The sequence below is a fragment of the Taudactylus pleione genome, unplaced genomic scaffold (assembly GCF_031769625.1).
Source record: "Taudactylus pleione unplaced genomic scaffold, aTauple2 ptg000442l, whole genome shotgun sequence".
Taxonomy (NCBI): Eukaryota; Metazoa; Chordata; class Amphibia; order Anura; family Myobatrachidae; genus Taudactylus; species Taudactylus pleione.
The window spans coordinates 3,974,552-3,986,848 of record NW_028284844.1 but is presented as its reverse complement, the minus strand read 5'-3'; the positions used below and the strand labels follow the sequence as shown (position 1 = coordinate 3,986,848).

Below are 12,297 nucleotides of genomic sequence, written 5' to 3'. Positions count from 1 at the left end.
GGTGGGGAGAGGGGAGGGTTAGGGGTCTTACTCACCTCAGTCGGGATCTTCATGTGCCGACCTTCTGGCATCAGTATTCCGGCGGTAATTCATACCGATTATCTCTATAGGGATAATATTATAGATTGTAATATTAAGCTATAAAGTATAGAGGAAATACATTAGTGATGATAGGTAACCTACAGGTAGACTGCTGTTAAACTACAAGTTCCAGCATTTGGTTGGCAGGGTATGCCAAGGAATGGTAGGTTATGCTGGGACTTGTAGTTCCACAATAACTGGCCAGTCAGAGGTTGCCTATTCCTATACGACAGTATATACCGCCTCACAGGATATTGCCCTAGGCGCAGCTCGTCACACTTCAGGACGCCATCATCAGCGGCCACACAGACGCAGTGCGACCACCACCAGCACCACAGCGGGACCCCCGCCGCCAGGAACCGAGCGCCCCTGGAGAGCGCCATGTTAGGAGTGGCACAACACACACAACACGTCGCCTGTCAGCGATAGCCCCGCCCACGGGCGCGTCACGGGCGCTCCTGGAGCTGTAGCAGGGCGGAGACCTGCCGGCGCCATCTTGCATGTGGCAAACTGCATGGAAACTGTAATACGGAAAAACCGAGGTGGTGGGATAATTGTAGTAATACATGGAGTATAAACTTAGAAAGCAGCCCCCCCCCCCCCGCGATCCTTATAAAATGAGTAATACTTTACTTTGGCTCACAATGCATGGATTATTGGGATTAAATTGACAGGTAGGAAATCAGTTCATGTCTATTTTTAGTGCAGCATTTAATTTTTTTTTTTATATCTTCAAGGAGATTGTCCAGCACCACCAGGTGGAACATAATGTATCACCTCGCCCTGTCCTGAAAACACCTGTGAATTGCCACACACACAATCTTTTGGTTGAGCGGGTACAGATGTGCCGGCTGATGGTGAAGCAGCAGGACAGGCCCTCTCAAATCTGGACTGTCCCACCTAAAGTGTTTCTAAAGTGGGACAGTATGGGCGCAATGCGTGGGCACCCCCATGTTTTGGAATCTCCAAACAATAGGAGCATTACAGGGTTGATGTTTTACCGATACCGTGTTTAAGGAGGGAATTTTAAAATGGCAATACTATTCTATGCAAAACACGCCGTAACTGAACTGGAAACAACCTTTAATAAGAATTAAGATAAAAAATAAATAAAAAAAAACTAGGCACGTTGTAAATTACAGTCAGGTCATTGCCCCCTCCCCCATGTAATACAGAAGTGTTTAAGCGTAAGCCCTGTGGCTCATAACAGTTCCACTCCAGGCATAGATACATCTCTGTCTATTCTGGTGTTAAACCATTTTGTGAGTGACAGCAATCTCACTCTGCGAGAGTGCTGAATCTGCAGTTTACCACAGGGTGTGATGGCATACCATAACTGTATTACGCAAGGAACACGTCCATTAAGGCGTCAGCCTTAATGATCGTAATTTCATTGCTTTTTGGAGTTTGAGTGTCAGAAATTCAATAGGTTTGTGAATTTTCAGATCATGAGGGGTATTCAATATGAAACGTAAACTTCGCTGTCGAAGTTTACGTTTCATATCGGAGTTTTTACCTGCGTTAAAGTATCGGGGGCGCGCCCGCTTATCCCCATATTCAATATGAAATTAACGGAAAGGGGAGCCTGCGAAGTTGGATTTGCGTAAAGTTAAGAATTTTTCCTTAAAAAAATTGTAGGACCCCCCTAAAGTTGTAAAAACATGGGGGATCACTATGGGTACCCCCGTTTTAGCCTGTAATTGAAAGTTGGGGATTTAAATAGCAGCAGCAGGTGTTTTTTCCCGACATTGAAGAAGTGATGCAGAAGAGCACTTAGGTTATTTTTTTCGTTTTTTTAAGTGGTCCCATCAAATTTGGGGTACATGAAATGGGTACTAGCATATTTTGATGTCCCTAAAGTAAGTTTTAAAAAATTCTGCAATTGTGCACCTGCCGCTATAAATCTATTCTAGAAAACACCTGCCGCATACTTGCAGAATAGCCCTGAACCTATTTCCCTATTGTTAAACAATTTTTTCCCATTTTTTTTTTTAACTTTTTTTGACACAGTTCTTTTTTAAATGTCATTCCCAGGGGTGCAGGCTATTTTTTTTAAGCCTGCACCCCTAAACCCCAATTCTGCACTTTTTTTCGACACCTATTCAATGGTGAAAAGTTATCCCCGTTTTTTATCAAAGACTTTTCGAACCTGCGATAAGTCTTTGAAATTGAATACGGTGTAAAAGTAAAACCTGCGATAATGACGTCATAAGTGCGATATTAACGCAAAAACGATGTTTTCGCACCCATATTGAATACCCATACATGTCTAAGCAGCTTTAATGGGATATGTGAAACCATAAGGTTTTTTGTCTATGGAATTTCATAGCTTATTTTAAAAATGTATTAACTATCAGGGTTTGGATGAGCAAACCGGGCCCTCTGCAGGGGGGAAGGGCAACAAAATGGTACACTAACGCAGGTGGAAGAGAGGACAGCACACAGGAGGTTGGTTTGGGAGGTGCAGAGTGTGAGACGGCTGTAGGCATGTGGGGTAGCGGCAGCAGTGGTGCAGAGCAGTGGCAGTGGTACAGTGCAAAGGGGGCGAGAGAGGGCTCACTGGTAGTGCGAATGCAGCTGAAAAAATAAAATCAATTAGTCACAGATGCACGAACGCCGCAGCAGTGAGATCCTTCTATGCATCTATGTTAAAATTGAATGTGTAAAATAAAAAAAGCCCCCCACCCCTCCTCCAAAGCATACCCAGCACCAGGCTTTTAACCCCTACGTCATATTTCCTCTGTATTTAGCACAACCAGTACTGGCTTTCCAAAGCCCGGTGCTGGTTGTTGTTTTTGGGGAGGGGGCCACGCCATTTTTTTTAACAGGTTTTTTTTTTTTATTAAACAGAGAAGCACAGACGGTCTCACTGACCCGTCCCTGCTTCTGTGTTTGTTTTTTTTAAACACAGATGCAGGTATTTCGGATATTCCAGAACCGAGCCTGCATCTGTGTGCATCTGTGTGTATATACCAGCATACAGCAGCATTCCATGCAAGAAAGAATGAACCAGATACAGTGCATCCGGAAAGTATTCACAGCGCTTCACTTTTTCCATATTTTATGTTACAGCCTTATTCCAAAATGGAATAAACAAATTTTTGTCCTCAAAATTCTACACACAATACCCCATAATGACAACTTTAATAAATAAAAAAACACTAAGAAATCACATGTAGAATACTTTCCGGGTACACAGTATATACATACATATACACAAGTATACATACATATATATATATATGTGTGTGTCTGTATATTTCTACTTCAGGGTCCATAGGGTATCCACAGGATACCTTGGGGTATAGGTGTGACGTCAGTCGCAGGGCACCAAAGAGTTAAGCTTTCAGCCTCCCAGGATGCACTAGGTCCCCCTCCTATACCCCGCCCCCGAGCCAAGGCACCTCAGTTTAGTTTGGTGCCCGGCCGGAGTCGGGTGCACCTGTTGGAGTGGGGGCTAGAAGAGCCCCTGAAGCTTATTCTTCATGCAGCTGTGGCTGCACAACTGGATGAACAGCATGGACAGTCAGTCCTGACGTCCATGCTGTCTTCCCTACACCCCGCCGGTACCAGAACGCCGGTACTGATCCGGGGATGCTGGTGGGCGTCTGGGGTCACAGCTAGCGGTGACCCCAGATGCTCCGGACCATGGCCGGATTCAAGGGGGACAGAGGTAAGCAGCGGGGTCCCGCGGTGGGTCCCCGCTGATCACATGGTCCTAAGTCCCCAGGCAGGGGGCTCCCTGGGGACTGGCTGCAGCGTGGAGCCAGGCGACCAACCTGCGCTTCCACTACCCCCTGGGACAGCGGACCGCAGCAGAGCGGTAGCGCTGCGGCGTCCCAGGGGTTAAATGCATGCCAGGGGAGCGCGCCTTCCCTGTCTCACAGCCGGCGCCTCCCCCGCTGCACACAGCCCTCTCTGCATGCTGCCGACTGGTCCTGTGGCAGCGCTCCTCCCCCAGGCCAGCCTCCTCTCTGCTCCTCGGCGGCCATCTTCTCCAGAACGCATGGTGAACGCTGCTGGAAGCGCTGGAAGGAAGCATCGTGGTCTGGGTCCCCCCGCATACCTCTCCTCCGCTGTGGTCAGGTCTGTGTATGCAGCGCTGTGTCCTACCAGGCCCTGTGTCTGTGTAGTTGAGTGATCAGCGCTGTTAGTGCAGGAATTGTTATTTTTCTGCATTGTATGTGACTGTGCTAGCGCTGCTGCCTGTAATCTTTTCTCTCTAAACTGTCAGCTTTATTACTGTCCCTGTTCTTTCTGCTAAAGCCCTTGCGGTGCGGTGCTGCAGGGTGGTCTCTCGCCTATTTAATACTTAATTGGTGAGAGAGGTCACATACGTGGTGCCATCATGTCTGAAAGTGATTTTCCCCTCCGGCTACAGTGTACCACGTGCAAAGTACCGTTAGCGGAGGGGGAGGGTAGCGCGGAGGGCCTTTGCCGGCAGTGTTTGTCCATGGCGCGGCCTATTACGGTTACAGCACCGGTACAGGAGCCGCCCTGGGCTTGTTTCGCTCAGGCGTTAACAGCTTTAGTGGGCCAGTTAGCTCCGCAGCCCGCGTTTACTCCGATGGGTTTGTCCCAGCAGTCTGTGGTGTCGTCACCCATGCAGGGGTTCCCACGACAATTGGTGGTACCCCACAGTCTCCCTATTTCCCCGCTCCCGGGTTCTCAGGAGCCAGCGTGGGTTAACTCCCTGACGAGTTCTGTACAGCACTTGTCGGATGTGTTGCAAGGGGAGTCTGTGATGCGGTCTCATAAAAGGCCGGTGGCGTCTCTGTCCGCTCCTTATGAGGATGACGAAGGGACGTCTGATGATGGGGAGATTCTAGATCCTTACGATCAGGAACCTCTCCATACTAAGGACGCTGATGCTAAGTCCAAAGTATATATTCCTGGACTTATTCGGGCGGTCCGCACAGCCTTGGTGATTGAGGACGAAGTTCCCCCAGCGGCTAAATCTAAGTATGCCTTTTTCAAAGATGTGAAGGGCGATGCCACAGTCTTTCCTCTTTCGGGTCAGTTGGTGGACCATTTAGAGGAGGCGTGGAAACAACCTGGCAAAAGATACCAGCCGCAGAGACGCCTGGCGGTGGCTTATCCGTTCGCGGATAATTATTTTGCGAAGTGGGAATCCCCTCCACAGGTGGATTCTCACGTGACCCGTCTTGTCCGTAGTGCCACATTGCCGATGCCATCCATGTCCTCCCTTAAGGATGCTACGGACCGCAAGGTAGAAATCTGCCTGAAGTCCGCTTATTCCCTTGCAGGGGGGGCAGCACGGCCGGCTATGGCCATTTGCTGGGTTGCCAGAGCGATGGAGCGCTGGGCGGATTCATTAGAGGCTTCTTTTGAATCCGACTGTCCGGCCGATCAGGCGGAGTTGATTGGCAATCTCCGTGATTCGGCCACCTACATCAACGAGGCGGCTCTAGACATTAGTACTCTGGTGTCTAGAATTTCTTCAGCAGCGGTAGCTGCTCGTCGCACCTTGTGGCTGCGATCCTGGAAGGCGGACGCAGATTCCAAGAAAGGTCTGGAAGCGTTGCCGTTTACCGGAGAAGTTCTCTTCGGTCCGGATCTGGATAAGATTGTGGCCACGCTGGCGGCAGCCAAATCTGCCTGTCTCCCGTCGGCCGCTGCTCCTTCTGGTTCGGGACCATCATCCTTTCGGTCATCTAGGGCCCAGGGCAGGCCCAAACCACAGTCGTTTCCTCGACAGGCTGGCCCTAAGAAATCGGTCAAGCCCCGGAAGCAGGCATGGAGTACCAGACGTCCGGCCCCCAAGCCAGATGGCAAGCCTGCGGCCTGACGGTCCGGGCCTCCCTTTGGGGGATCCCAGGGTGGGAGGCCGCCTGCTACAGTTCGCCCAGTGTTGGTCGACTACTACGACAGACACTTGGGTTCTGGAGGTGGTTTCCCACGGATACGCCCTCTCCTTCCGGCACAGACCCCCGGCTCGCTTCTTCACCACGGGTCTCCCATCAGACCGGAACAAGGCTACGGAGCTGCGGAAGGTATTGCACACTATGCTCCAGGCTGGAGTTATAGTGGCGGTTCCATTCTCCCAGAGGGGCCAGGGTTTCTATTCAAATCTATTTTTGGTACAGAAACCCAATGGGTCATATCGTCCGATTCTCAACCTCAAAGCACTCAACAAGTCTTTGCGGGTCCCGAAGTTTCGGATGGAGACCCTACGGTCCATCATTCTGGCGCTGGAACCTGGGGACTACTTGGTGTCATTGGACATACAGGACGCTTACCTGCATGTCCCTATTCTTTGGCGCCATCAACAGTTCCTCAGGTTTGCAATCAGCAGCGACCACTTCCAGTTTCGGGCGTTACCTTTTGGCCTGGCAACAGCACCACGTGTTTTCACCAAGGTGATGGCGGTCATGGCGGCTTCTCTGCGGCTGCAGGGAGTCCGCATGTTGCCGTATTTGGACGACCTGTTATTGGTGGCAGGATCTCCAGAGCTCCTGTTACGCCACTTGGACCTGACCATTGCACTGCTGCAACGGCACGGCTGGCTAATCAACTGGCAGAAGTCCACTCTAATCCCGTCTCGGAGGATTCTGCATCTTGGAGCCTTATTGGACTCGGGACAGCAAAGGATCTTCGTGACGGAGGACAAGATCTCTGCTTTACAGTCAAGGGTGCGCAGTTGTCTGCACAGCCGCCGGGTGTCCTTACACTCGGCGATGAGGTTACTGGGCTCCATGGTGTCGGTGTTCGACATGGTGGAATACGCCCAGTTTCACTCCAGACCTCTGCAGCACCTGATCCTGTCCAAGTGGAACGGGCTGACTCAGTCTCTGAAGTCCCAGACGATTGTGCTCACCCAGGAGGTTCGCCTGTCCCTTACGTGGTGGTTACAGACGACCCACCTCAACAAGGGACGTCCGTTCTGGGTTCCAAATTGGGTCCTGTTGACAACGGACGCCAGTCTTCGGGGCTGGGGAGCAGTTTCGGGTCCACACTTGTTCCAGGGCAGGTGGACGCCGACAGAAGCGGAGCTTCCAATAAATATCTTGGAACTCCGTGCGGTCTTCAATGCTCTCCAGCAGGCACAGCGGTTTCTCCAGGGTCGCCCGGTGCAGGTCCAGTCGGACAACGCTACCACCGTGGCCTACATAAACAGGCAAGGAGGAACTCGCAGTCGGGCGGCTCTCGTAGAGGTCTCTCGGATCCTGGTTTGGGCGGAGCGCAATCTTCCGGCCATATCAGCGGTTTTCATCCCGGGAGTGCTCAATTGGGAGGCGGACTTTCTAAGTCGCCAGGACGTTCATCCGGGGGAATGGTCCCTGCACCCGGACGTTTTTCAACTACTGGTGGACAGGTGGGGTCTTCCAGAAATCGACCTCATGGCGTCCCGGCACAACAACAAGTTGCCGGTGTACGGGTCTCGCACAAGAGACGAAGGGGCGTCTCTGGTGGATGCTCTGTCCGTCCGGTGGACGTTCCGGTTCGCATACCTGTTCCCTCCGGTCTCCCTTCTTCCACGGGTAATCCGGAAATTCAAACAGGAAGGAGGGACGCTCCTGTTGATAGCTCCCGCGTGGCCCAGACGGCACTGGTTCTCAGACCTTCAGGGTCTGTCCGTGGACATTCCTCTGCGGTTGCCGCTACGACCGGACCTTCTGTCTCAGGGTCCTTGCCTTCACCCGGACCTAACTCGGCTGTCTTTGACGGCGTGGCTGTTGAGACGGCCATGCTGAGGTCCCGGGGGTTTTCCAGCTCTGTGGTGCGTACCATGTTACGAGCTCGGAAACCGTCTTCCGTGAGGATATACCATCGCGTGTGGCATACGTTCTTCCAGTGGTGTCGACCGAGAGGTTATGCACCGCGGGAGTTTCGTCTGTCTCGGATTCTCGCCTTCCTGCAAGCGGGACTAGATCATGGGCTTCGCCTTGCTTCTTTGAAGGTACAGGTTTCGGCCCTATCTGTCTGGTTTCACCGTAGGATTGCTACAATCCCGGATGTGCGCACCTTTATGCAGGGTGTTCTCCGCATTCAGCCGCCCTTTGTTCCACCTGTGGCACCTTGGGATTTGGCTGTGGTCCTGAGGGCTCTCCAAGGACCGCCGTTTGAACCACTGGGCTCAGTGGATCTTAAATGGCTAACAGCTAAGACTGTTTTCCTTCTGGCCATTGCTTCGGCCAGACGTGTTTCTGAGTTAGGGGCTCTTTCTTGTAGACCCCCTTTCTTGGTTTTTTATGGGAACAGGGCAGTGCTCCGCACTCGGCCCGAGTTTCTTCCCAAAGTTGTTTCCCAGTTTCATATTAACGAGGAAATAGTTGTTCCGGCCTTTAACTCACCGGGTCTTTCCGTGGGTGAGGCCTCTTTGGATGTTGTGCGGGCCTTAAGGACTTATGTTGACCGCACTTCTTCGTTTAGGAAGTCGGACGCTTTGTTTGTCCTCTTTGGCTTCCGTAAAAAGGGTTGGCCTGCTTCAAAGCAAACTTTGGCAGCCTGGATCCGTATGGCTATTTCTGAAGCTTATCTTCATGAAGGCCTACCGGTCCCTCCTTCTCTGAAGGCTCATTCCACTAGGTCTGTGGGTCCTTCGTGGGCAGCTCGACGTGGTGCCTCGGCAGTTCAGATCTGCAAGGCTGCTACGTGGTCTTCTGTCCATACCTTCGTGAGGTATTACAGGTTTGACACCTTCGCCTCTCAGGATGCTTCCTTCGGGCGGCGGATTCTCCTTTCTGCACAGGAGCGTCCCCACCCTTAAAGGATACTGCTTTGGGACATCCCCAAGGTATCCTGTGGATACCCTATGGACCCTGAAGTAGAAAATATGAGATATGGTAAGAACTTACCCTTGTTATCTCTATTTCTACGAAGTCCATAGGGTTCCACAGGACTCCCGCCCTGTCGCACCTGTGCTGCAGATGGGCTTTGCTCTGGTCACCGGTTTTCCGTCTCCCTCTGGTGAGAATGTGATTCTTGTATGTGTCCAGATCTTTGTTCTCTCTCTTCCTTCTCCTCCTCCGGCCTATGGCTTGGTAACTAACTGAGGTGCCTTGGCTCGGGGGCGGGGTATAGGAGGGGGACCTAGTGCATCCTGGGAGGCTGAAAGCTTAACTCTTTGGTGCCCTGCGACTGACGTCACACCTATACCCCAAGGTATCCTGTGGAACCCTATGGACTTCGTAGAAATAGAGATAACAAGGGTAAGTTCTTACCATATCTCATATTATATATATATATATATATATATATATTAGGGGTGAGCGGGTTCGAATTTCTGAAATCCGAAACCCCCGAGCCCCCCCGATCCGAGTCAGATCCGAGTCAGGTTCGACTTTTCCCGCCTGACTCGGATCTGAAATCGAGGCAAAACGTCATCATCCCGCCTTCCGGGTCTCGCGGGTTTTGGATCCTATATAAGGTACCCGCGTCGGCGCCATTTTCTCACTCGGCTGTGGACAGTGAAGAGGGAGGGTGGGAGTTAGGGCTGGCTGGGCTGTGTAGTGTAGTGTAGTGTAGTGCAGAGTAGTGTTGTGCTGTGCTGTGCTGCACTGTGCTGCTGTTGTCCACTACTTCAAAGTCCATAGGGGCTGGCTGTGTTGTGCTGTGCTGCTGCTAATAGGGGCTGTGTCCACTACTTCAAAGTCCATAGGGGCTGGCTGGACTGTGTTGTGCAGTCACTTCTCCATAGGGGCTGTGTCCACTCCAAAGTCCTGTGCAGTGTCCCAGTCCTAAAGGGGTGCTGTAGTGTTGTCCAGGGGGTGCTCTGTCCATCAGGGGTGCTCCCCCCAAGTGCTAAAAAAATTATATTTTTTCTGTGTTTGTGAATTGTGTGCGCAGTAGCCGCACGTGCATCAACAAAGTAGTGCCAAGCGTGCGCCTGTGTCATAAGTAAAGGGCCGGCTGGCTTGACCGTTAAAGGGTGCTGTAACCCCCAAAGTACACTACAAACCAACTAACAAAATATTTTTTCTGTGTTTGTTAATTGTGTGCGCAGTAGCCGCACGTGCATCAACAAAGTAGTGCCAAGCGTGCGCCTGTGTCATAAGTAAAGGGCCGGCTGGCTTGACCGTTAAAGGGTGCTGTAACCCCCAAAGTACACTCCAAACTAAAAAAAAAAATATTTTCTGTGTTTGTGAATTGTGTGCGCAGTAGCCGCACGTGCATCAACAAAGTAGTGCCAAGCGTGCGCCTGTGTCATAAGTAAAGGGCCGGCTGGCTTGACCGTTAAAGGGTGCTGTAACCCCCAAAGTACACTCCAGTCCAAACCCAAAAAAAAAATATTTTCTGTGTTTGTGAATTGTGTGCGCAGTAGCCGCACGTGCATCAACAAAGTAGTGCCAAGCGTGCGCCTGTGTCATAAGTAAAGGGCCGGCTGGCTTGACTGTTAAAGGGTGATGTAACCCCCCAAAGTACACTCCAAACCAAAAAAATATATATTTTCTGTGTTTGTGAATTGTGTGCGCATTAGCCGCACGTGCATCAACAAAGTAGTGCCAAGCGTGCGCCTGTGTCATAAGTAAAGGGCCGGCTGGCTTGACCGTTAAAGGGTGCTGTAACCCCCAAAGTACACTCGAGTCCAAACCAAAAAAATATTTATTTTCTGTGTTTGTGAATTGTGTGCGCAGTAGCCGCACGTGCATCAACAAAGTAGTGCCAAGCGTGCGCCTGTGTCATAAGTAAAGGGCCGGCTGGCTTGACCGTTAAAGGGTGCTGTAACCCCCAAAGTACACTCCAAACCAAAAAAAAAATATTTTCTGTGTTTGTGAATTGTGTGCGCAGTAGCCGCACGTGCATCAACAAAGTAGTGCCAAGCGTGCGCCTGTGTCATAAGTAAAGGGCCGGCTGGCTTGACCGTTAAAGGGTGCTGTAACCCCCAAAGTACACTCCAAACCAAAAAAATATATATTTTCTGTGTTTGTGAATTGTGTGCGCAGTAGCCGCACGTGCATCAACAAAGTAGTGCCAAGCGTGCGCCTGTGTCATAATTAAAGGGCCGGCTGGCTTGACCGTTAAAGGGTGCTGTAACCCCCAAAGTACACTCCAGTCCAAACCAAAAAAAAAAATATTTTCTGTGTTTGTGAATTGTGTGCGCAGTAGCCGCACGTGCATCAACAAAGGAGCAGCGCCAAGCGTGCGCCTGTGTCCCATAAGTAAAGAGCCGGCTGGCTCATTTCTTAAAGGGTGGTGTAACCCACAAAGTGCACTACTCTCCAGCAAAAATAAAAAAATATTTTCTGTGTTTAGCCGCACGTATATATATCAAATCGATATGACATAAATGGAGGACCAAACTTTCTCCGATAAAAATAAAATAGAGAAAGATCAAGAAACACTTCCTCCTAGTGCTGAAGCTGCTGCCACTAGTCATGACATAGACGATAACATGCCATCAACGTCGTCTGCCAAGGCCGATGCCCAATGTCATAGTAGAGGGCACATACAATCCCAAATGACAAAGTTCAGGAAAATGACCTTGAAAAAAACATTTAAATCAGCTGAAGAGAAACGTAAACTTGCCAATATGCCATTTACGACACGGAGTGGCAAGGAACGGCTAAGGTCGATCCCTAGTATGTTCATGACTAGTGGTTCAGCTTCACATGACGATGGAAGCCCTCCTCCCACTAAAAAAATCAAAAGAGTTAAGCTGGCAAAAGCACAGCGAAGAACTGTGATTTCTAAGAAGATATCACAAATGCCCAAGGAGAGTCCAAGTGTGGTGGTGGTTGCGATGCCTGACCTTCCCAGCACTGGACGGGAAGAGGTGGCTCTTTCCACCATTTGCACGCCCCCTGCAAGTGCTGAAAGGAGCACCCACAGTCCACTTGCTGATATGCAAATTGAAGATGTCACTGTTGAAGTACAACAGGATGAGGATACTGGTGTAGCTGGCGCTGAGGAGGAAGTTGGCGAGGAGGATTCTGATGGTGATGTGGTTTGTTTAAATCAGGCTCCGGGGGAAACAGTTGTCCGTGGGATGAAAAAGACCAAACATTCCACCTCTTTGGTCTGGCAATATTTCTATCCAAATCCGGACAACAACTGTCTTGCCATATGTACCATATGTAAAGGTGAAATAAGTAGGGGTAGGGACGTCAACGACCTAGGAACATCCTCCCTTATACGGCACCTGCAGCGCGTTCATAAAAAGTTACTGTCAAGTTCAGAAACTTTGGCTAAGACCGTAAGCAGTCCAGGGACACCTAAATCCCGTTGTCCTGTTGTATCCAAGCGCCTGCAAAC

General features: G+C 50.6%; 1 protein-coding gene across 3 annotated transcripts in view; it reads right to left on the bottom strand.

The window, feature by feature from the left end:
- Nucleotides 1-494, bottom strand: part of TM2D1 (TM2 domain containing 1) — a 34,435-nt gene extending 33,941 nt beyond the window's left edge. For all 3 annotated transcript variants that reach the window (XM_088447823.1, XM_088447824.1, XM_088447825.1), the window contains exon 1: nt 337-494. In XM_088447823.1, coding sequence (XP_088303949.1) covers nt 337-464 — 128 coding nt within the window. In that variant the 5' untranslated portion in view covers nt 465-494. The remainder of the gene's footprint in view (nt 1-336) is intronic.
- Between the last annotated feature and the right edge of the window lie 11,803 nt (nt 495-12,297).